Here is a 20,529-nt window from a genome sequence, read left to right as displayed (position 1 = left end):
GGGAGTTCTTCCAGGGGATCTGGGAGCCTTCAGCTGTCTGAGCTCCCCGAACAGCCCGTCGGAGTCCCCAGCCACGGCACAAGGGCCCTGGGAGAAGGGGGAGCAGCGTCCCTCACCTGGGGGGACCAAGGCTGCACCAGAACCGCACACTAAGATCATAGACCGGAGCAGACACCCTCTGCTGTCACCCCTTCTTTATAGTGTTTAGCACCTCACAGTGTGTGGCGATTCACTGGTGGGTGTCCCATCATCACATTAACATATGAATAAGAAACAATGATATTAAGCAATTATTATTGTTACCGAGCATGAGGGTTGATTATAACTCCCAGTTAGGAAGTTACAGACTATCGGCACGGCTGATGACTACCTTGAACCACTCAGAGCAGTTTTAAGTCTCTGGGCTGGGCTAGCTCTTGGTCACGCTGGCTCCCTGCACCAGTGCAGAGCTCCTGGGATGATCCTGCTTCCATACTGGGACCAGCAGAGCGAGAGCTGGTCTGCAGGTGAGGAGTCAGCATGAGAGAAGGGAGGAATGTTTCTACTATGTTGTGGTTTTAATTTTTCCTATTCTGAAACTACGTCAGAAATGTTCTTTGGGGCTTCTAGAGTTAGAATTAAAAGACTTTTGGGTAGAGACCAAGTCTAGGGAAACGCATAGCAAAAATGGCTACTGGGAAAAGCTTTGATCCAACGGGAGGGGGGGTTTGACACTGTGTATTGAGATCTGTGCTCCAAAACAGAGCTAGGAATATCAAAGAGATTTTTTTTTTAACAATTGTATTTGGCTTTGGCGTTCAGAGATACAAGAATAACTGGTTCCCATGTAAGTAAAACAGAGACAGGGAAGAGTTTAAGGAGATAGTGAGGACTGGTGCTCAAAATCTTCACAGCCACATGCTCTCCCTAATGCGCAAAGCACAGCAGGGCCTTTCACAGCAGGTAAATATATTACAGCTCCAGATCAAATGGAGCAAAGTGAGTCAGCTTTTATCGCAGCCTCTGGCCTAAATCCTTTTACAGGGCTTGTGCTGCCTCTGGGCTTGTGGCCCTGCTCAGGGGCCTTGGGTCTGCAGGACTGAGCTCCTGTTTCTGCGCGGGGCTGGCTCGCAGCCCCCTTCCACCGCCGGCCCCCGCAGTGTGGGGCGGCTGCCGGGAGAGCAGCAGCGTCCCAGCGGCCGGAGCCTTTCTGAGGAATAGCAGAAGGATAATCAGGAGACTCTGATGGAGCTCACGGTATCAGTGTTAAATAACACCCGCTCACGGCAGTCGAGGGGGGCAGGACTCATTCCAGAACTATTAATATAGCCCCTATTTATACTCCTAGGTTCCTGCAAACGGCGCAGCAGAGAGCTACAGCTGCAGAGCTAAAATGGAATAAATGTCAGCCTCCAGGGAGAAAGGGATCCTTTCAGCCATCGTGTGGGAAAGGAGACAGCGAAAGGACAGAACGCGGGCAGGTTTCAGACCTGAGGAAGCGGAGCGAAGGGATGGCGGCACCCTGAGATCGCAGCAGTGGGCAGAGCCAGCCAGTAACCTCCCTGCAGCCGGCAAGTCTGTGCTGAGAGGCTGCCAGAAACGCACACTCAGCGTCAGAGGCAGCACCTACCGATACCGGCAGAGACCGGGCGGGGATTGGAGCTGCTGCTCTACGGATCAGAACCAGGTGTGACTCAGGACAAAGGAGCAAAAGCCTGAAAGGACCTTTGGGGGGTCTTTAAGTGCACCGGCTGCTGGACCAGAAAGATGATGGAGAGCACGGGAGGGCCGTATCTGAACACCGCTGCCGTGACGTCTCCTGTGGGAATAGCTCGTTTGCTGCAGGTGACGTTTGGGTGCACCACGTTCAGCCTGGTGGCGCACCAGGGGGGGTTCAGTGCAGCATACGGCACTTTCTGCATGTTTGTCTGGACCTTCTGTTTCGCCATCACTGTCTTCATCATCACCTGCGAGTTTACGCACCTGCACAGCTGCCTGAGCATCTCCTGGGGGAACTTCACGGCCGCTTTTGCCATGCTCGCCACGCTCATGACCGTCACGGCCGCGGTGATCTACCCGCTCTACTTTGTCCAGCTCGGCTGTTACCCCATCGGCTGTGAGGTGAGAGACTTTCGCATCGCAGCCAGCATCTTCGCAGGCCTCCTGTTTTTCGCATACGCCGCCGAGGTGTTCTTAACCAGGGCAAAACCGGGGCAAGTCACCAGCTACATGGCCACCATCTCCGGGCTCCTGAAAATCGTGCAGGCCTTCGTGGCCTGCATCATCTTCGGGGCGCTGGTGAACGACAGCCAGTACAGCAAATACGTGGCGACGCAGTGGTGTGTGGCTGTCTACAGCTTTTGCTTTGTGGTGACCGTGGTGGTGGTGGCCTTCAGCGTCACAGGTAAGACCGCCTTGCTGTGGTTCCCCTTCGAGCGCTCTGTGGTCGTCTACACCTTCGGGGCCGTGCTGCTGTACGTGAGCGCAGCGGTCATCTGGCCGGTGTTCTGCTTCGACAGCAAGTATGGCTCCCCGCGGCGCCCCGGCCTCTGCGCCAAGGGCAAGTGCCCCTGGGACAGCCAGCTGGTGATCGCCATCTTCACCTACGTGAACCTGCTGCTCTACGTGGTGGACCTGGCGTACTCCCAGCGCATCCGCTTTGTCTCGCACCTCTGAAGCGTGGCTCTGCCCCTGCAAAGGCGTCCCAGCGCCGTAAGCAACAGCAGCCAGGGACGCAGCAGGAGACGGGGGGCAGGGAAGGGGGCGTTGATCAGGACACAAGAACCATCAACCAAACTTCAAGGTCAAGACTGACCGGACCAGCAAATTAACTACCTGTAGCGAGTGGGCTGAGCTGATGCTGGGAGAAGCCCACGTCCCCCATCGTTCCACATCTGCCTCAGCCGCCCGGTGCCAGAGCCAGGAAACGATGCAGCTGAAAGGATGGAAAATGGCCTTTCGGCTCCGGGCGGCAGAAATGCTGCTGCAACAGCGGGTCTGCAGGCTGCTGGGTTACTGAGCCAAATATTAGGAAAGACACCAAGGATTTTGAAACTGTTACCAGCGCTTCACTGTAATCAAGTGACTACCCAGGAAGTGGGAAAGTTAAAAGCTGCATCAAGGAACACCAGTTCTGGGGATGAAAAACAATCCCTCAGAGTTTGGGTTAGTTTGGGCTGTGTGGTGAGACATGAAATGCTTGCAAGTGTGGGAAGTTGCAGTCAGGATGTTTCTGAGAAGAACATCATAGCTGTAAGAGTATTTTGAAGATTACCAGTCCTTTCCCTTCCTCTCCTCTCCTTCGTTGTTTAGCACAGAAAATGAATGTCCTCAAGCATGCACCGTGGGGGGAAGCATGGGATATTCCGATTTAGCAAACACTGAGTTGCTACAGAAATAAAAATCTGTGAAACTGGGGTTCTACTGCCGAGAAACAGGGTGCAGAACCGAGCCAAACTGCAAAATAACCGTGTGTAACTTGACATCCTCGCTCGAGCAGGACCAGAAGGTACCTTGGCATGTGCTTTGTCTCGGTTCATATGCCACCATTTCTTTATACCGATGTCAAGAATTTTTTTTCTGGAAGCTTAAATTCTGGGGGGAGGGGAAAGGGGATGCAGAGATGAATTGACCTCACAGCACTGTATAACAGATCAAACCGGGGGGGCACAGATGGGACGGGACACGACGAAACTTGCATACGATGGTAAGAGATCGGGAGCGTTGCCTCAGCCCAGATCAGGCACTAGGATTCCCGAGCTCTTTGCGTCACCAACAATCTGCATTCTCTGACCCATCCCTGACAAAACACCCACTTTGAAGTCCCACATCGCATAGCTCAGATTTCAAGCTTAATAGGAAGAAATGTTCTTTATTTCTGATCCAGCGAGAAACCAAAGCAGTCTGAGTACTTGTGCAGAAAGCATGAAGACTAGATAGGTTTGATTAAAATCTAAAGTAGCTGACTGTCAGAAGCAAGATTTATTTTTAAACAAATTAAAATAAAGCTGAATGGCTGACTTACATACGACATCTCCAGAGATTTGTATACTTTCATCTTGCTCTCCACACAGCTTTTATTTCACCAGACATAGCCCTTCTGCTTTCTGCTGGAAAGCACAGCTCAATTTATTTTGATGTATGAAGCCTGAATGCAGCCCGAAAGAGTATAGACACAGTCAGCCGAGACCTCTGACTGACATTCTTTGTAGCAGAGTCACTCAGGAAAAAGGAAGGAAACTTGCTTGTCATCAGTGCTTTGTATGGGGTTTGAAAAGCAAAGGAAAAAATTGTTGGGACAGATTGTGTTGGATGATTCTGCTACTGAGTAAGAACCAGCCTTTAGCAGTGGGAATTATCAGCCCACGGAACAGGTCAAGAGTCGGTATCTGGCACAAAGGGAAGGCACTGAACAACCTTCCAAGGGGTTTTTCTCTTCCGCGAGTCCCCGTTAAGGGCAGGAAGTCTGGAAGATAATGGTGCAACAAGAGGCTGGCCAGACTGAGGGCAGGACCCGAGGCCATCTACGATAGGCATAAGAAAGGATCTTAGGGAGCTTTATTTCTTGCCACACAAACAAATTCAGGGGTTGTACAAATAAGAAATGCTAACTTGGGAAGAAAAACCTGTTTGTATTAGAGGAGACGGTGTACAGAGAACCACTGCACACCCAGGGAACCCTGGGCATTTTAAACCCCTCAGCCTGGACAAATTGAGCTGTCACACTTGGAAATTACTTATTTTTTATTACAGAGCACTAAGAATCAAACAGGTGGCTGTGAACCACCACAGTCTCTGTTACAAAACTCAAACCTGCAAACCCAGGAAATCGCTTCTGGGAAGCACCTTCCTGGAGACCGGGGAGAGGCTCCGAGGGGGCTGGCGGGGGCCGGGGAGGGAGGTCGGGGCAGGAGCCTGCAGGCAGCGGCTGCTGTGCCCGGAGAGACTCTGCAAGCCTGTGGGCAGGGAACGCTGTCAGCAAGCTCTCCGGCTGTTAACACTTTTTCAGCTATGCACTTGCTTTTTGCTGTGAAGATTTTGTACCAAGGAGCAACTAGCAGGAATAGGATAAAATCTGCCAGTGGCACAAGTTGATGCAAGTTATACAGTGCAGGGACATAAAGAAAGGCCCAAGAGGTGTCTGGGAAACAATGGGGGTAAAGTTTAGTGCCTTCACAATAAGGAGGGAATAGAATTTAACATGGAAATCATGATACCACTGACTGGAGGAGTGGAAAGACAAGTCATTGCCAAGAACAGTGTGTTCAGATTTAGCTTTCTCATCTGCCAGCCAAAGACTGAGCAAAAAATGTTAGCATGGTCAAAATGGCAAAAAAAGATTATGGGGACAACAATCCACTCTTTTAGGAGAAAAAAAAAAAATCAAAACCTCATGCTTCAGTGGTTAAAACACTCACTAACCATTGGAAACTATGAGATTACCCAATCTAGGACAGAGAACATCCGATATCTGCTTAATATGGTTTTACCAACCAACCCTGTCAGGATTCAGATAATTAAAAATCCCTTTATTTCCAGAGCTCATCCTTCCCCTTAATTAACAAATCATGATTACGTAACTTCCATAAGACAGGCTTCCTAAGACACCAACCATTCCCAACTTTTTTTGGTAAACGGATGTCAGAATGTAGAGGCATTCATTTAGAATTACGGATTTGTGTTTGCAGTCGATCTAGACAGTTCCTAGAAGATTCCAACCTGAAAAAAAATATATATTAAAAAAATCTGAATCTTTAATGGGTTGGTTTTTGGTTTGGTTTTTTTCCCCCCCTCTTCTCATTCTGAAGACTGGGATTCAGTATCCCCAAAAGACAATGTTTAGGAATATTCATCCACGGGAGACACACCAAGATTTATTTCTGTCAATAAATAAGAAAAAAGCCAGAGGAGAGGAAGAAAAAGAAAACAGTGTGGTAAGGTCACAGTCAGGGAAAAATCCGCCCTGCCTGGAGTCTGGTTTTTACAGTGACGGATCCCAAAGTGTCACCGTGAGCTCGGAGCGGAGCCCCGTGCCGGGCCCATCGCACCTTCCGCCGGTCCCGCGGCCGTACCGGTGACGGGATTTCCATCGCGGTTCAAGCGCAGGAAAGCCCTTCGTGCGGGGAACCTGCGGGCGAGCCCCGGGAACCGAGAGAGCCGCTGGCCGCGACCGACGGCGGCCGAGCCACCCCCGGCGGAACCCGCGCACCGGCGCCGCCCGGGCGCCCCCGGCCCGCGGGCGAGGAGGAGGCGGCAGCGGGAGGAAGGGCGAGAGTACCGGGGGGGGGTCACGACACCGGGAAAAGCACCGACAGGCGGGGACCGCGTGCCCCGGCCCCGCGGCGTCAGGCGCGGGCAGGAGCGTCCCGGGAATGTCCGCGGCGGCCGGGAGGGGCCGGAGGGGAGAGGCGGCGGCCCCGGGGCGGCGGCGGCCTGGAGGCCTCCCTGGGTGTGGGGGGGCCCGGGGGGGCCCGGAGCCCTCACGGCGGGGTGGGGGGGGCGCAGGGCACGCGGCGGCGCCAGAAGGTTCCAGAAGGGCGCGCGCCGGCGTCCCGCGGCTGCGGCGGGAGCACAGCGCCCCCTGGCGGCGCGGCGGCTGCCCCTCGCCGCCCCCGCAGGCGCTGAATGATGCAACACCCCGCGCCGGTTGCGCCAATAGCTGGCGAGGGCCGCGCCGGTGGCCCCGCCCCCGCCCCTGAGTGGCGGAGAGCGGGCCTCGGCCCCGCCCCGCCGCCCGCCGATTTGCTGCGCGCTGGCGCCCCGGCCCCGCGCGTCACCATCTCCCTGCGCGGGGCGCGGCCACGTGGACGGCGGCGCGGCCGCGGGGGTTGGGCGGGCCGCTCCGCTCCGCTCCGCACCATGAGCGTGGGGTTCATCGGCGCCGGGCAGCTCGCCTTCGCCCTGGCCAGGGGCTTCACGGCGGCAGGTGGGCGCGGGGCGGGGCGCGGCGGGCGGGCGGGGGGCGCGGGGCGCGGGGCCGCCCGGACTGACGCGCGGTGCCGTTCGCAGGGGTCCTGGCCGCGCACAAGATCACGGCGAGCTCCCCGGACACCGACCTGCCCACCGTCAGCGGGCTGCGGGTGAGTGCGGGCAGGGGGCGGTGGCGGCGCTCCCCCCCGGCGGGCCGTCCCGGGTGACAGCGGTCGCGTTTCTCCCCAACCGCTGCAGAAAATGGGCGTGAACTTCACGGTGAGCAACAAGGACACGGTGAAGAGCAGCGATGTCCTCTTCCTGGCCGTGAAGCCCCCCATCATCCCCTTCATCCTCGAGGAAGTGGGCCCCGACATCGAGCCCCGCCACATCGTGGTCTCCTGCGCGGCCGGTGTCACCATCAGCTCCATCGAGAAGGTGAGGGGTGGCGGGGGCCGGGGACCCGCCTGCGCTCGCAGCCCTGCACGGCCGGGCCCCCCCCCGTGCCTGGGAGGTGTCGGCCGCGGGGCAGGACCGAGCGGGAGCTGGTCCCGCTCCTCCGGCCCCCAGGAGTTGGTGCGAGGGATGGGTGTTACTTGTGCTCCGCGGGGCTAAAGTCACGCTGCAGCCGACTGGTTGCTTTGGGTCACCTTTGCCTGTCCTCGTCAGAAGAAGCTGTGAGAGCCTTTATGTCAGCTCTTTCATTACAGGAGGTGCTGTCGGAGCTTTTTTGTTTCGCAGAGCTGGGTCATCTCCCCTGAATTTCTGCAGACCTTGTGCTAAGTGTCTGCTTGAGCTGTTTTGGAGACTCGTGAGTTGATGTGGGAATGAGGCGTTCAGGGTGTTGTTCCCGACAGCAGCTCTGCCCAGCTTCCGATTTGCTGGTACTAAACACTTCAGCGTTAAGATTTGGCCACTTTGGCTCGGAGCAGGGAGTCTGGAATACAGGAGCTTGTGTTGTTCTTGCCCCTGGGGAGTCCTTTCCTAGACAGCATATTCGGTGTGCCAAACATGCACTAAAGCTCATTTTTCTCTCTCTCTTCCTTCCTTCCTTCTTTCTATCCAATAATTTTCCACCCTAAGAAACTCTCTACCTTCTGCCCCACACCAAAAGTGATCAGGTGCATGACCAACACTCCTGTGGTTGTCCGGGAAGGTGCTACAGTCTATGCCACGGGGACTCATGCGGATGTGGAGGATGGGAAGCTCTTGGAACAACTGATGGCCAGCGTCGGCTTCTGCACCGAGGTGGAAGAGGACCTGATAGACGCTGTGACGGGGCTCAGTGGCAGTGGCCCTGCCTATGTACGTGCTGCTTCTGCAACTCGGGACAGTCCTGGGGAGAGCGGTAGGCTTTGCATGCGGTGAAAGTCTGTGCAACTTCAGTTCGCCGTTTCTTGTTTTTCTCATCACTCACATTCGTGATGGGACATGTAATCCAGGTGTCCAGTTTATAATCAGTTTGGGTCAACAACAAAAGTCCGTTACCAGTCAGATGAGTCTGAAGTCCGTAGCCAGTGTGCAGTGTCCGCGTGTCCGTGTTGCAAAACGTGGGCCTGTAGTTCGTATGACCCAGAAGCTGAATTTCTGCCATTTCTGCTCCACTCCTGAGCTGGAATTAGTGGGAGGGAAGCCTGGCGTGACACCCCTGCGGTAAAGGGGGAAGCTTTGGTCAAGCCTGTAAGCGGTAGGAGTCACACTGTGATCCTGGAGCCCTGAATTCTCTCCTCTCTGAGATTAGTCTTGGAGTAGAGACTTTCAGTCAACTTCTTCCTCTGATCTCAGGCGTTCACTGCCCTGGATGCTCTGGCGGATGGGGGAGTGAAGATGGGACTTCCCCGCAGGCTGGCTGTTCGACTTGGAGCACAGGCTTTGCTGGTCAGTATTTCTTCCTCCAGAACACATCTGAGTCTGTGCCTGCTCTGTGCAGAGTGTTCTGCACGTCACGGTTTGAAACTATGTCAGTCCTCTTACTGAATCTACTTTAAAAAACATGTTTGGTTTGACTGCACACAGGTTCCTGGGGAGGGGACAGAGGAAGTGTCCGCAGCAATCTGCTGGCGCTGATGGTGGTGTGGGAGCTGGGGCCTGGGCAACTGTGACTCCTCCACAGGCTTTTCAGCTCTGAAAAGTGTTTTGGCAGCCTACTAATGGCTCTCGGGCAGGAGCCCTGCGCACTGTGAGGTGCTGCTCTGTGCAGGGGAGAGCAGGAGTCTGTGACAGTTCCTCAGTCAGAGCTCTGGCAGCTGTTTTCCTCGTTACAGGGTGCTGCTAAAATGCTGCTAGAATCTGAGCAGCATCCTGGTCAGCTGAAGGACAACGTCTGCTCGCCTGGGGGAGCCACCATCCATGCCCTGCACTTCCTGGAGAGTGGTGGCTTTCGCTCACTCCTGATCAATGCTGTGGAGGCCTCCTGCATCCGGACAAGGTGGGCACCTCGGAAATCCTAAAGAGCCTGCAAGAGTTGCCCCCCACGCTCTCTGTCTATTCCTTTTGCTATGTCTTTCTCTCCCACCGCCCCGTTGCAGGGAGCTGCAGCACTTGGCAGACCAAGAGAAGATCTCCCCGGCAGCCATAAAGAAGACTTTGTTGGATAAGGTGAAGCTGGAGTCTCCTTCTCTGTCCGTGACCTCTGCCAGCAAAGTCAGTCTGTTCACCAGTAAGAGCCCCAGCAGCAAGAAGAACTGACCAGACTGCTGTGGTCTGGTGGTGCTGAACATCAGTCTCCTCCACGCCCTTTCTTTATGTCCAAGGAAGAACGCTCTGACCGGTGGTGTCCCCACACCCGGCTCAGGGCTTGCAGCCGTGGTACGACGGGGTCTTTAACCTCTAGTGGGCTTGGTGTGGCCTGTCCCCGGCGCTGCTGTTCCCTGTTGGGCAGGGGGGATGCCACCACCAGAGCTTCCTCAGGGGCACTCTTTGTCTAGAAGCCTCAAATACTCCCAGGACGTGGGCAGTGTTTATGGTATCCCATGCAGAAATGGTTTCTAATCGGATTTTTAAAGAGGTTTCAGAATGCCTTTTCGTTTCCAAGGTTTGAACCAGGCCTGCATCCCTCTTGCCCCATCTTGCATCTGCTGTCAGAGCTTGTGTCCTGTCGCTGTCTGTGTTAGCTAGAGCAGGTGCTGCCACCCAAATGCAGCGCCTGTGTGCCCAGGCTGTGCACGGAGTTAGAGGCTGGGCCCTAGAGCACCTCTCAGAAGGGACCAAAGTGCCTCTTCCCCATCTCCCGTCTGCCTTGACTTTGAAAGACAGATGGTATGAACCTCTGGACCACACTCCCATTTCTCTCACTGCCTCTTGCTGCTCTGTCTGGTTTGGGGAACCGTGAACTGCTCTCGCTGTTCCTCCCTTGCTGCTAGCCTTGGGTGCTCGGGCAGGTGGAGGGGTAGTGCGTGCTCCTTTCTCCCTGTCTCTGACAGCTCTTCCTGCTCCCCATGGGCGGAATCTGCTCCCGCACACCCATGGATGTGTTTCAGCATCACTCTGCTCCCTGATGCTGTCCTTGCTCTTTGCACTGCTCCTGGGGCAGCTGGGAGCAGAGCTGAAGTCAAGGACAACCTCTTCCAGAGAAAGCTGCCTTCTGCACCCTTCCACTCAAGCAGGGTTCTGTACCCAGATGCTGAGCTACTGCGTGGCAGCGGGACTCTTCCTCAGCACCGTTGCTTGCATCGGGCTGTGCCTCCTCCTCAGGCTGCAGCACGGGTACCTGCTGACGGTGGCTGCTCTGCTCCCGCTTGTGTCACGCAGCTGTGCTGTGGTGGACTGGCTGGCCCTGGTTGTCCCTTCCAGACAGGATTTCTCTCAGCAGAGCCCCCGGGCAGGTGAAACCCAGCACCGCAGCCCTCAGTGTCACCTTATGTTGGCACAGCCACACTTCTGGTATTTTCTGGACCGTTTCTTTTTTTCTTCCTGTTTCTCTGAAAGTGTTGCACTGCTAGTGGCGAGAAGGGGAAAACATAGAAAAAAGTTCAGGGCTGCTTCATGCAGTTGCGTTCTTAGTTCTTTAGAATACAAGACTAAAGGGAAACACTGAGTCACCTGGTCTGGCCTGTGGCTCCGATCTTGTCCCATCTCACCTAGCTTGTCATGCATGAGACTCAGGAGGAAAGTCAGTCCTTGCTTGACACAGAAGAGGTTCAGTGGGCACTTGAGAATGCCCAGTGCCTGTCCAACAACAAGGACTTGCTTGGTGAAACGCATCCAGGTGACTACACCTTTGTGGAGGAGGAAGACCCTTGCTGTTCTGGTCTGGAGAATTTCCCAGGTCTGACTCAAATTTATGAGCAAGAAACAGCAGTGAAGTTATGGGGTGTAGGAGCAGTGGTCCCTTCAGCCCCTGAAGCTCCAGTATCTGTGAGGGGAGGAATCCAGCCAGGGTGGTGATGGCAGCAGGCGGAGAGGGGCCCTGCTCGACCCTTCTGCCGGCGGGCACGGCCCCCAGCAGCACCGCCTCCCCGCCTGGGCCCACTGGGGAAAGGGATGAATGAGGGCTGTGGACCCGAAGGGCAGAAGGGAGCAAGGCTCTGATCAGACGGGAGGCAGGTTACAGCCCATTGTCTAGGTCAGTTAAGCTTTTCTGCAGGCAGTTTTGGGAGCCAGCCCCAGAACAGCAGCAGAGAGGAGAGTGCATCCACTGCTTTCTGTGATCTCTATAGCCAGTGCCCCTGCGTGGCTTTCTTGCCTCTCCACTTTTCTCCCAGAGCCTGAGTCCTGTCCGAAGCCAGAAAACTGCACAAAGCGTGTCAGCTGCCCGTGCCGCCTATACAGGGCTGCAGGGGAGCAGCAGGCTGGAGGGGATGGAATGAATTTGGGTGGGTAACTGTCATACTGTGTTCTACCTTGGGGTATACTGGGGGAGCGCTGGTAAAAGGAGGACATTTAAGATGGGCTTATTGTCTCTGAGGAATCTCGGACATGCAGGTGATGCAGGACGAGCATTTCTGTATTGATGCAGAGGCTGCCAAAGGTGCTAGTAATGTTAAAGCATTCTTAGTGTTTAGGCTTCCGGCTGGTAGCAGGGTATGACCCTACAAGCACAAGATGGTTTCTTCTCTCTTTACGTAATAAAGTGCTTCTCTGACAGAGCTATGGCTAATCCCAGCTGTCTGGACTGGGTATATCTCTTGCCTCTGGCAGTGGCTATTGTGGCCTTGCTGCCCGCAGTGAGTGTGCCTGAGGCATGCTGCAAACCTGGCTCTGGGGCTGGGTTGGCTGGGTGTGGGACTGAAGCACATCAGCCCGTTTCTCTGTCACCTGTGGTTCTGAGCAACAACACAAAAGCTTTTCTATGGCCCTGTGCTACCAGTTTGTGGAGATTTAAAGAGGAGGAGGAAAGTCTTCTGGCTGAAATCTGACATGAATAACTCAGAGTATTAATCCTTCTCCCAGTATCCTGACCCTTTAGGCTTTCTGGTGGTTCTGCCACTGCGTAGGGGATTCCACGGGAGGCGAGTGGGTGCTGTAGGTTCCTCCATTTCCCTGCTCGGAAGCTGTGAATACCCCGCACAGACAGGCCACGCTGGAAGTCAGATGGCTCGAGGACTGGCTGATGCAAAATGAAAGGGAGTGTCGCAGAAAGTTTCCTCGTGGCTGGTGAAGTGCGACGCAGAGTAAAAGGTGGGATGGCTGAGCTTGAGCCCCTCTGCGGGGAGACTTGGGGACTGCCCCAGCGTCCCCCAAGAGGCAGAGCTGTCGATGAACTTCCTAGGTGCTTGTAGGTCAGTAACTGAGCTGGCTGCCACAGCAGATGGAAAACCCAGCTACAAGAGCCACCCAGGACTCAAGTTCACGTGCCCTGTGTGCACACCAGAGAACTGCTGCCAACGCCCGGGCCCAGACCACCTCCTCCCTGGGAACAGGCTTTCTCCATGCCTGGCCTTAACTCCTGCAGGCCCCGTTGCGCCTCCCACGTGTCCCTTGCCCTTCGCTGGTGGCCTCTCAGCCCCGCTTTGCTCGTAGCTCGGCGGTAAGTGCGGTAGGTGGGGGTGTCCCTGTGTTAGGGACACGCAGCCAGAGGGAACAGCTGGAAGCGAACGGGAGCGAGCCGGGCGGGGTCTGGGAGAGCCGTTCGCAGCAGAGGAGCCAGTCCCCGTCTTTATTAGCCAGGGCTTGCCTCAGCCGTGCCACCAGTGCCCGGGGAGCTGCTGCACAGCCCCTTCCTCGAGTCGGCATTTTCGGTGGGGACTTCCCTGCTCCCCCGTGCAGGTTCAGCGGCGCTGAGGAGCCGCGGGCGCAGCAAAGGGCGGCTGCGGGGAGCGTGGGGCCGCCCGTGCGGGGCCGGCGGCCGCGCTCCGCCCTGCCCCGGGGCCCGGTTAGGACGAAGGACGCGGAACGGGGGGTCGCCCCCGGGGGTCGCAGCGTCCCCCGCTCCTGCTGCGCGGCTCCTCCCCGCTGGGCACCGCTCACGCGCGGGGGCGAGTCCGCGGGACGCGGCTGCTGCGGCCGCCGGTGCCGGAAAACCCCTCGCCGCCGAGACACCGGGCGGGGGGAGGCGGCACCGGCCGGGGCGGGGGAAGCTCCTCCTGCCGCCGCCTCCTCCCCTTTAAGGCGCCGCCTCCGACAGAAACGCGCGTCCCCCTTAAGGCCCGGGGCGGTTGCGCCGGGCGCTTCATGAATGGAGCCACGTGACCCAAACATCACGTGACGCGTCCGTGAGCGGCGGCGGCGGCGGCTCGCGGCGTCCCGGTCCCTCCCAGCGCGGCCTCCCCGCCCGGCCCGGCCCCGGCGGCCCCGGCAGCAGGTGAGCGGCTCCGGCGGCGGCGCCGGCGGCGGGCGGGGGCGGGCGCGGCCTGGGCGGCGGGCGCGGCCCTGGCACCGGGCGGGGCGGGGCGGCGGGCCGGTCCCCGGGGGCGGGCCGGGGCGGGGCGGGCGCGGTGGGCCCGGGATGGCGGCGGGGGGCGGCGGGTGCCGCGCGGGGCCGCCGCCGCCGCTGACTCACGGCAGGGCTTCCGGGGCCGCGGCCGCCCCGGCGCCGCCCGTCGCGCCGCCCGCCCCTCTCCGCCGCCCCGCCCGGTCCCCCGCCCCGCGGCCGAGCAACAGGTGCGCGGGGCCGCCGGCCTGTCCCCGGCCCCGCCCGCCGCCTCCGGGGGCCGCCAGCGGCCACCACGGGCGCGTCCCGCCCCGCCCCTCCCGCCCGTGGCGGCCGCCGGCCCCGGGCGCCCTAAGAACCGGCTGCCCCCCCCCCCCCCCCCCCCCCCCGCCCCGGGCCGGGTCGGCCCCTCCGTGCTCCTCGGGCGCTCAGCGTGTCCGCTCCCCCGCCCCGCAGCCCCGCGGTGGCCGCGGCCCGGCCCGCGGCGGGGCCCCGGGCTCCCGCGGGGGGCGGTGGCGGCGCTGGTGCGAGGGCCCCGGCGGCCCCGGGAGGGATCCTCAGCGACCGGCCGCCCCGCCCGGCTCACGCCGCGGGCTTTGCTCTCGCTCGGTGATCTCCCTCCTGAGGAGAGGAGGCGGCGGTCCGAGAGGGCGACGAGCCACGACGGTGTCGCTCGTTTCCTCGCGCGGAGGCTCGGCCGCGAGTGGGAAAACCCCCGGTCCCCGCTGCCATCACCTCCGCGCGGCCGGTGCCGGCTGGGAGAGCTGGCGGCCGAGGGGACGCGGCCCCGAGGTTCGGGCGCCTGTTCCGTAGGGGGCTGCGGCCCCACCGGAGCCCCCGGTGCCTGGTGGGCGCAGGGAGGGGGCTGTGGGGCTGCTCGGTGCTCGGCGCCGCAGCGGCCTCGGAGCCGAGCGGGTTCCCGCTGCGGTGGGAGACGAGCCTCTCCGGGGGACTGAGGAGCAGGCGGCAACGCCTGACCGACACGGAGCGTCGGGGGGTCTGTCTGCCCGGGGGGATCTGTCTGTCTGCCCGGGGGTTTTGCCGGCCGGAGCCGGGGGTGTCTCCGGCTGCCCAGGGCAGACGTTCGAGCTGTGCGGTCAGAGGAAGGCGCTACCGGGAGGCTGAAGGGGTCCCCGAGAGCCGGCTCTTCCCTTTATCAAGCAGTTAACACCGGCTGGGTGGGCACGTTCCTTGGGGGAAGGACTGCTGTTGGGGTGCCCTGGGTTGGGTGTGAGCTCGCCAGGGTCTCCCGGGGGTCGGGGGGGGGGCACAGGAGAGGCACTGTCCCTACTTCCGATGTGATTGGGGGAGTCAACCCGTTTGTCTGGATCCCTGGGAGGGCCCTGTGAGCGAATTCACAGGAAAGCAAATAAACGGAGTATGAAATCCACACCGGGGGAGAGAGAGCCCGTGCGGTGTGTCTGACCGCAGCCGGCAAACCCGCTCCTCTGCCCGCCCGGTGCTGCAGAGCCTGTCGTGGGGCTCAGCCCCTTCCTCGGCCTCCCTCCCTCCTTCCCTCCCGGCGCTGTCTCCAGGCCAGCCAGCGCTGGAACGGGTGACGTCACCATGTTTACACGGGGCTCGTGGCACGGTTCTGCGATCAGGAATGTGGAGAATGGGGCCCGCGTTGAATCATGCGCGGTGCTGTCAGCTCCCTTGTGCTGCCTTTGAGCTGAGGAGAGAATTGGCTGCGCTTGTGCTGAGTTCAGGCCTTTCGAGCTCTGGGGAAATGTGTTGAGGCTGCATTTTCTTCATTGCAGTCATCGCGTTTGGCACTTTTCAGTGTGATCTTTCTTCAGGAAGCTATCAAAAGCTGAGCAATCAGCAGTCTGGAGAGTTGGGCCAAGTTTGGTCTCTGTCTTGGTGCCAATTCTCCGGGTGTCCTCTCCGCGAGCTGCCGAACAGCCCCGTTTCTGATCCTTCAAATGGGACCCAGCAAATAGCCGACTAGTCTCTGGGTTGTTTTTCCCGTTCTGCTGACTGACTTGTGTATTGCTGCGTCTCGTTTTGATCCCCCTGGGAAGGGGGATGAGGAGAGGTGGGATCACCAGGTGCTTTTGGGGACCATCCCATTACAGCTTCGATGGCTGTTGTGGGAGGCTTCTGCCTGAGGGGGTTGGACCTCTGGGTGGAAATGCTTGTGGCTCTTAGAAGTTCGAGAAAAGTTAACTTGCTGTTGTGAGGGACTGGGACCAGCCCCTTCTGTCTGCTGGCAGCGCTCTTGCCCCGCCTCAGCTCTGGCAGAAGTCCTGGTGCGAAGGCAGGAAGGAGTCAGTGCAGGGTCCGGGCTGTGCCAGTGCCCCTGCCCCGAGGAGCCTCCCCAGCACCTGCCTGAGGCAGCACCTTTGTTGCCTTGTTTGTTTTATTTCAGCTCTGCTGTGGTGAAGGAAGCTTGAGCACTTGTCAGGCAGCTGGAAATTCTTCAGTGTCACGAGGCAAACACATTTCTGTGGTCCCACTGACCGTGCCTGCCCTTGGCTCCTTACGCTCACCGGAGGACAGTGCAGAGAGGTGCTGTGGGGGTGACGTTGGTCTCCCCAGATACTCCCTTCCTTCTCCTGTTTTCCCAGCAGCCATGTTGTTTGCTGAGCAGGAGCAGAGGGAAGAAATAACAGTATGGGAAAGAGTGAAGAATTGATTTTATGAAGCAGTTGTTTGTCTGCTGTCCGTCCTGTGTTAGCCCGCTTCACTGCAGCTACCTTCCTTGGACAGCAGTGTGACCCTTTCTTCACCAGCACTGTCAGGTTGTAGCAGACATCTCGTTGGAAGGAGCATTGTCCTCTGGGTATAAATGACCTCCCTCCTGGCAGGCTGGAGGCTTCGGGAACGTCTCTGCCGGTGTCCTGGGGAATGCTGACCCCGTTCACCTCCAGGAGGTGGTAGATGCATTGCAGGGAGCCTGCGCCACAGCTGCTACAGGAGCATAAATTCATATTTGCTGACTTGTGCATCTGGTTCTTGGCTATAACTGTACATCAGTGCCTCTTGCATTTAGCAAAGCAGTAACAAACAAAATTGTTGTTGACTGTTTGGCCCTGAAGAGACAAAAGGTACTGGGACTGCACTGCATGGGAGCACTTGCCTCCCTTAAGGAGGAGGTGTGTGGTTTGAGGCACAGCTGTGTCTGTCCAGTAATACCTGGGCAGTGTAGTAGCCCTCTGAACTAAAGCCTGAGGGAAGAAGGGACATAGGGACAGGAACAGGAGCTTGGGTATGAGGCACTGTAAAACCAGGCCTGGGGATTGCTCTCAACAGTTCTGATGTCTTCTGTGGCAGCGAAGGGGTCTGCTCTCTGGTTTTGGCCACCCTTTATCTGTTCTCTTACGAGCATACCTTGGCTCTGAGAGTAAGGGGGGGAGAAGGTGGTTCTGGGCCCTGGCGTTGCCAGGGACCAACAGGGACTTTCTCACAGAAGAGCTTCAGCCGGGGTCAGCTTTGTGTGGCTGGGACAGGTGAAGGCTGCGGAAGCATCAGCCCAAATCTGTGATGGTTCCAGTGTGCCCAAACGCTTCCTCGTGCTGCAGTGTCAGGTTGTCCTTCAGTTCCTTGGGAAAGGTTGGGTGCAGAACTCTGACTTGAACCTGGATGTGCGAGCTCTCCCGGGAAGCAGAAAAAGTCTGGGGGGGCGTGAGCGCGGCCGCGGTGTTTTCCTGCCCTGCAGGGTGCCCGCTGAGGCCTGTCGTGGAGGCAGAGGCTTCCCCTGCGCTCCTTGCCCAGGGTTGTTCCTGAACTGCACCGGTTGCGTCCTCAGGGGCACCTAGAATGTGGTGGGACCCCTGTCCTGGGGAGTGTCGGAGCGGCCAGCTGCCTTCCTCTGCCTGGGAGTGACGAGGATGAGGCTGGGATGGGAGCAAGAGGCGCCGAGTGCCGGCGTGCTGAGTCAGCATGACTGGCCCGGAGCAGCCGTGCTCTGGACCCAGCCCGCTGCCTGCCAGGCTATTTTTAAAAATGTGGCTTCCGTGTATTCTGACTCCTCCTAGTTTTTTAATTTCCCCCACCCCAAGCAAAAAAAACCCCAGCACTGCCATAAAGTCTCCGTGGGAGCAGGGGTGTGGAGGGGCAGCGGTTTCTGCCGCCTGTGAGCGCAGCTCGGTCGGGTGCTGGTCGAGGGTCGCCCGAGGGGGGGTGGGATGTGCAGCGGCGCGGGGCGCTGCTGCTGGACCCTGCCGCAGGTGCTGCTGCGTCCTGGGGGCTGACCTGCCCTTCCTTCCCTTCCAGAACCTGATTGACGAGGCTGTCGTGTTATGACGACCCCCAACAAAGGAAACAAGGCCTTGAAGGTAACGCGGCGGCGGAGGAAGGGGCTGCAGGTGGCGGGTGCAGGCGTCTGCTCCGGGGTTCACGAGCGCCGGCTGCCTTCTCTTCCAGGTGAAGCGGGAGCCAGGTGAGAATGGGACCAGCCTGACAGATGAGGAGCTGGTGACCATGTCTGTGCGGGAGCTGAACCAGCATCTACGGGGCCTGTCAAAGGAGGAGATCATCCAGCTGAAGCAGCGTCGGCGCACGCTGAAGAACCGGGGCTACGCGGCCAGCTGCAGAGTCAAGCGTGTTACCCAGAAGGAGGAACTGGAGAAGCAGAAGGCGGAGCTGCAGCAAGAAGTGGAGAAGCTGGCGTCCGAGAACGCCAGCATGAAAATGGAACTCGATGCTCTCCGCTCCAAATATGAGGCTCTGCAGAACTTCGCCAGAACCGTGGCCCGGAGCCCTGTGACCCCCGCGCGGGGGCCTCTCACCTCCAGTATGGGCCCCCTCGTCCCTGGCAAGGTTGCTACTACTAGTGTCATCACAATAGTGAAATCCAAAACGGACGCCCGGTCTTAGTGAAGCGAGTGTTGCCTGAGCTTGTCTGTGCAGGGCAATTAGGCACAAAACCAGCCTGGAATCCCCAAAGCACAAACCCTCCCCACATGGGTCCGGGTTCTTTCTACTTGGCCCAGGACTGGCCTGCTGATCACTCCAGTTTTATTTTGTTGTGTCCAGATTGGTATGAGCAGTGGTGGTGCGTCCCTTGTCCTGTGCGGTCTGTAGCCCTCGGGCGCCCTTGGGACAGACTGTGAGATCTTGGTTTTCTAGCCAAAGAAAGTCTGTGCAGCGTGGCCGATGGCAGGGCGACGGAAGGGCTTGGGGACGGTCCGGAGGGAGGCTTTCTTCCTGGGGGCCAGGAACCCTAATTATCAGTCACTTCCAAAGGCTTTATTTCATTACTCTTCGAGGTGGTGCATCTCGGCGCCTGACTGCCAGGTGCCTGAACCTGCTGCTTTTGTCTCCTTTGGTGCCCGTAGTTGCAGTTGGGGTGTTCTGTGTGGTAGGTTTTTTTTCCTCTCTAGGTGTGCCTCTGTGCCCGAGCAGTGGGTTCCCTTCAGACGTCCGTCGCGTGAGCCGTGTGAACTAGCAGTGGTGGGAAAGACGATGCTGCCCCTGCCCCAGCCACGGGGAGGGCGCCGGGACAGGGCCCCTGCGGGGGCCCAGCGCCCCGGGGGAGGGAGGGAGGGAGGGAAGGTACCGTCTCGACTGCAGGCCGGTTTTGTGCCTAATGTGTTGCACTGAACAAGACCAAAATCACTAGTTGTTCCCGTGTTTTGAGGGTATCAAGTGTCTCTAGTGTGATGGTTTACACGACCAGTTTATGTGGTTAAATAGCCCTTTATTTAAAGAGAGAAACATCATTTTAAGAATTATTAAATTATCTAAGTTTAAAATTAAAATCAGACAGAAGAGAGAGCGTATTTATAGTCAGCTTTTTTATCTGAGAGGGCGAGAATATTTGACCATATGAATGGGGAAATATTCTCGGAGACTTTGCTAGTTAAAAGTTAATAAATAAATAATTTTAAAGTTTCTCATGAACCTCCCGCAAACTGTTTGTGGCTCTGAGGTTAGTTTTTATAAAGAGTTATCAGACTTTATTTATAAAACTTAGAAAAAGACAAAAAAAGAGGCAAGTCCTGTTTGATATCTTTTTGCAATTGTACCAAAAGTGACTTATTCTCGACTTTGCTGGCTTCCGTTGTGTCCCCTTGTGTTGCGCTCTCTGTGCTCCCGGAGCTCTCGTGTGGCGCTGTGGTGTGGTGGTGCCCGTGGCTGCCTTTGCCGTCTGCTGTCGTTTCATACTGCCGTCATTTTCCCTAAGCTCGACCGAGAGATTGAGTTGGAATCTCTCCAAATTCTCCAGAAGGACTCTGGCACGCAGGCAAAGGCGCTGCTGTCCCTGAAGGCAAAGATGAGTGGCTGGTGCAAGGCAGTAGCGGTGCCTGCCCGGAGAGCGCGTCCCTGCGGCGGTGTGCTGCGAGAGAGCGGCTCGGGGCTCTTGCCGAGCCGCGGACACCAGGTAACGCGGTTGCCTGAACGGGGAAGACGCTGCGCTTCCCCTCCTCCAGCAAGGCTGGTAGAGAAGTAACGCAAGGGAGAATTGTCCGAGTTTAGGAGGAGACGGATGGGATTTAACTCTGGAATTGGATCCTGTGGTCACAACTTGTGTTGCTCTTGCGGCTCCTCTGACAAGAGGGGCAAGTCTGCCGGCAGTGTGGGACCAGCGCTAGTCCTGAGTGTCTGCATATTACTGGAAATTAAGCTGTGGCATGGTTGCTGTCTTTCCTGGTGCAGCTTCTGTCTGTGGGTGTTGGAAGAGTGCTTAGACTTACAGCTGTGTGGCACAGCTGAGAAGCTATTTGTGGCCAGGCTCCATTTCCACAAACACTTTGATCCCCCTCTCCCCTCCCCAAAGATTTGAGCTGATTACTGAGTTGTTTTAGAGAAGCAGGACGTGGGGGTGAAGTCCATGTGGCCTCCTGGCTGCAGAAAGTCTCCTGAGCGGAGAGGACAGACCAGGA

At 57.8% G+C, this 20,529-nt stretch overlaps 3 protein-coding genes across 8 annotated transcripts; all 3 read left to right on the top strand.

The window, feature by feature from the left end:
* The first annotated feature begins 1,382 nt into the window (after nt 1–1,382).
* MYADML2 (myeloid associated differentiation marker like 2) lies at nt 1,383–4,004 on the top strand. Its single transcript, XM_074847101.1, has one exon. The coding sequence runs from the start codon at nt 1,747–1,749 to the stop codon at nt 2,653–2,655; it is 909 nt and encodes a 302-aa protein (XP_074703202.1). The 5' UTR covers nt 1,383–1,746; the 3' UTR covers nt 2,656–4,004.
* Nucleotides 4,005–6,776: 2,772 nt separating this feature from the next.
* On the top strand, nt 6,777–11,986 carry PYCR1 (pyrroline-5-carboxylate reductase 1). Of its 2 annotated transcripts, XM_074847292.1 has the most exons (7): nt 6,777–6,904; nt 6,988–7,058; nt 7,147–7,326; nt 7,972–8,193; nt 8,674–8,766; nt 9,153–9,316; nt 9,417–11,986. In XM_074847292.1, exons 1-7 carry the CDS (start codon nt 6,838–6,840, stop codon nt 9,574–9,576), a joined length of 957 nt encoding a protein of 318 aa, XP_074703393.1. In that variant the 5' UTR covers nt 6,777–6,837; the 3' UTR covers nt 9,577–11,986. The 2 variants fall into 2 exon arrangements, with proteins under 2 accessions (XP_074703393.1, XP_074703394.1); XM_074847293.1 differs by lacking the exons at nt 8,674–8,766; nt 9,153–9,316; nt 9,417–11,986 and adding an exon at nt 8,331–8,667 and having other exon boundaries at nt 7,972–8,236.
* A 1,509-nt stretch (nt 11,987–13,495) lies between these two features.
* MAFG (MAF bZIP transcription factor G) lies at nt 13,496–19,691 on the top strand. Of its 5 annotated transcripts, none has more exons than XM_074847641.1 (3): nt 13,496–13,630; nt 17,918–17,979; nt 18,068–19,691. In XM_074847641.1, the coding sequence occupies exons 2-3, from the start codon at nt 17,944–17,946 to the stop codon at nt 18,518–18,520; spliced, it is 489 nt and encodes a 162-aa protein (XP_074703742.1). In that variant the 5' UTR covers nt 13,496–13,630; nt 17,918–17,943; the 3' UTR covers nt 18,521–19,691. The 5 variants fall into 5 exon arrangements, with proteins under 5 accessions (XP_074703742.1, XP_074703746.1, XP_074703743.1 ...); XM_074847645.1 differs by lacking the exon at nt 13,496–13,630 and adding an exon at nt 15,776–16,749; XM_074847642.1 differs by lacking the exon at nt 13,496–13,630 and adding an exon at nt 16,824–17,777.
* Nucleotides 19,692–20,529: the final 838 nt, after the last annotated feature.

This window comes from Strix aluco, chromosome 21 (genome assembly GCF_031877795.1).
Source record: "Strix aluco isolate bStrAlu1 chromosome 21, bStrAlu1.hap1, whole genome shotgun sequence".
In the NCBI taxonomy this organism is placed as follows: Eukaryota; Metazoa; Chordata; class Aves; order Strigiformes; family Strigidae; genus Strix; species Strix aluco.
Note: the sequence above shows the minus strand (reverse complement) of the source record. Positions and strands in the feature narration are given on the sequence as shown.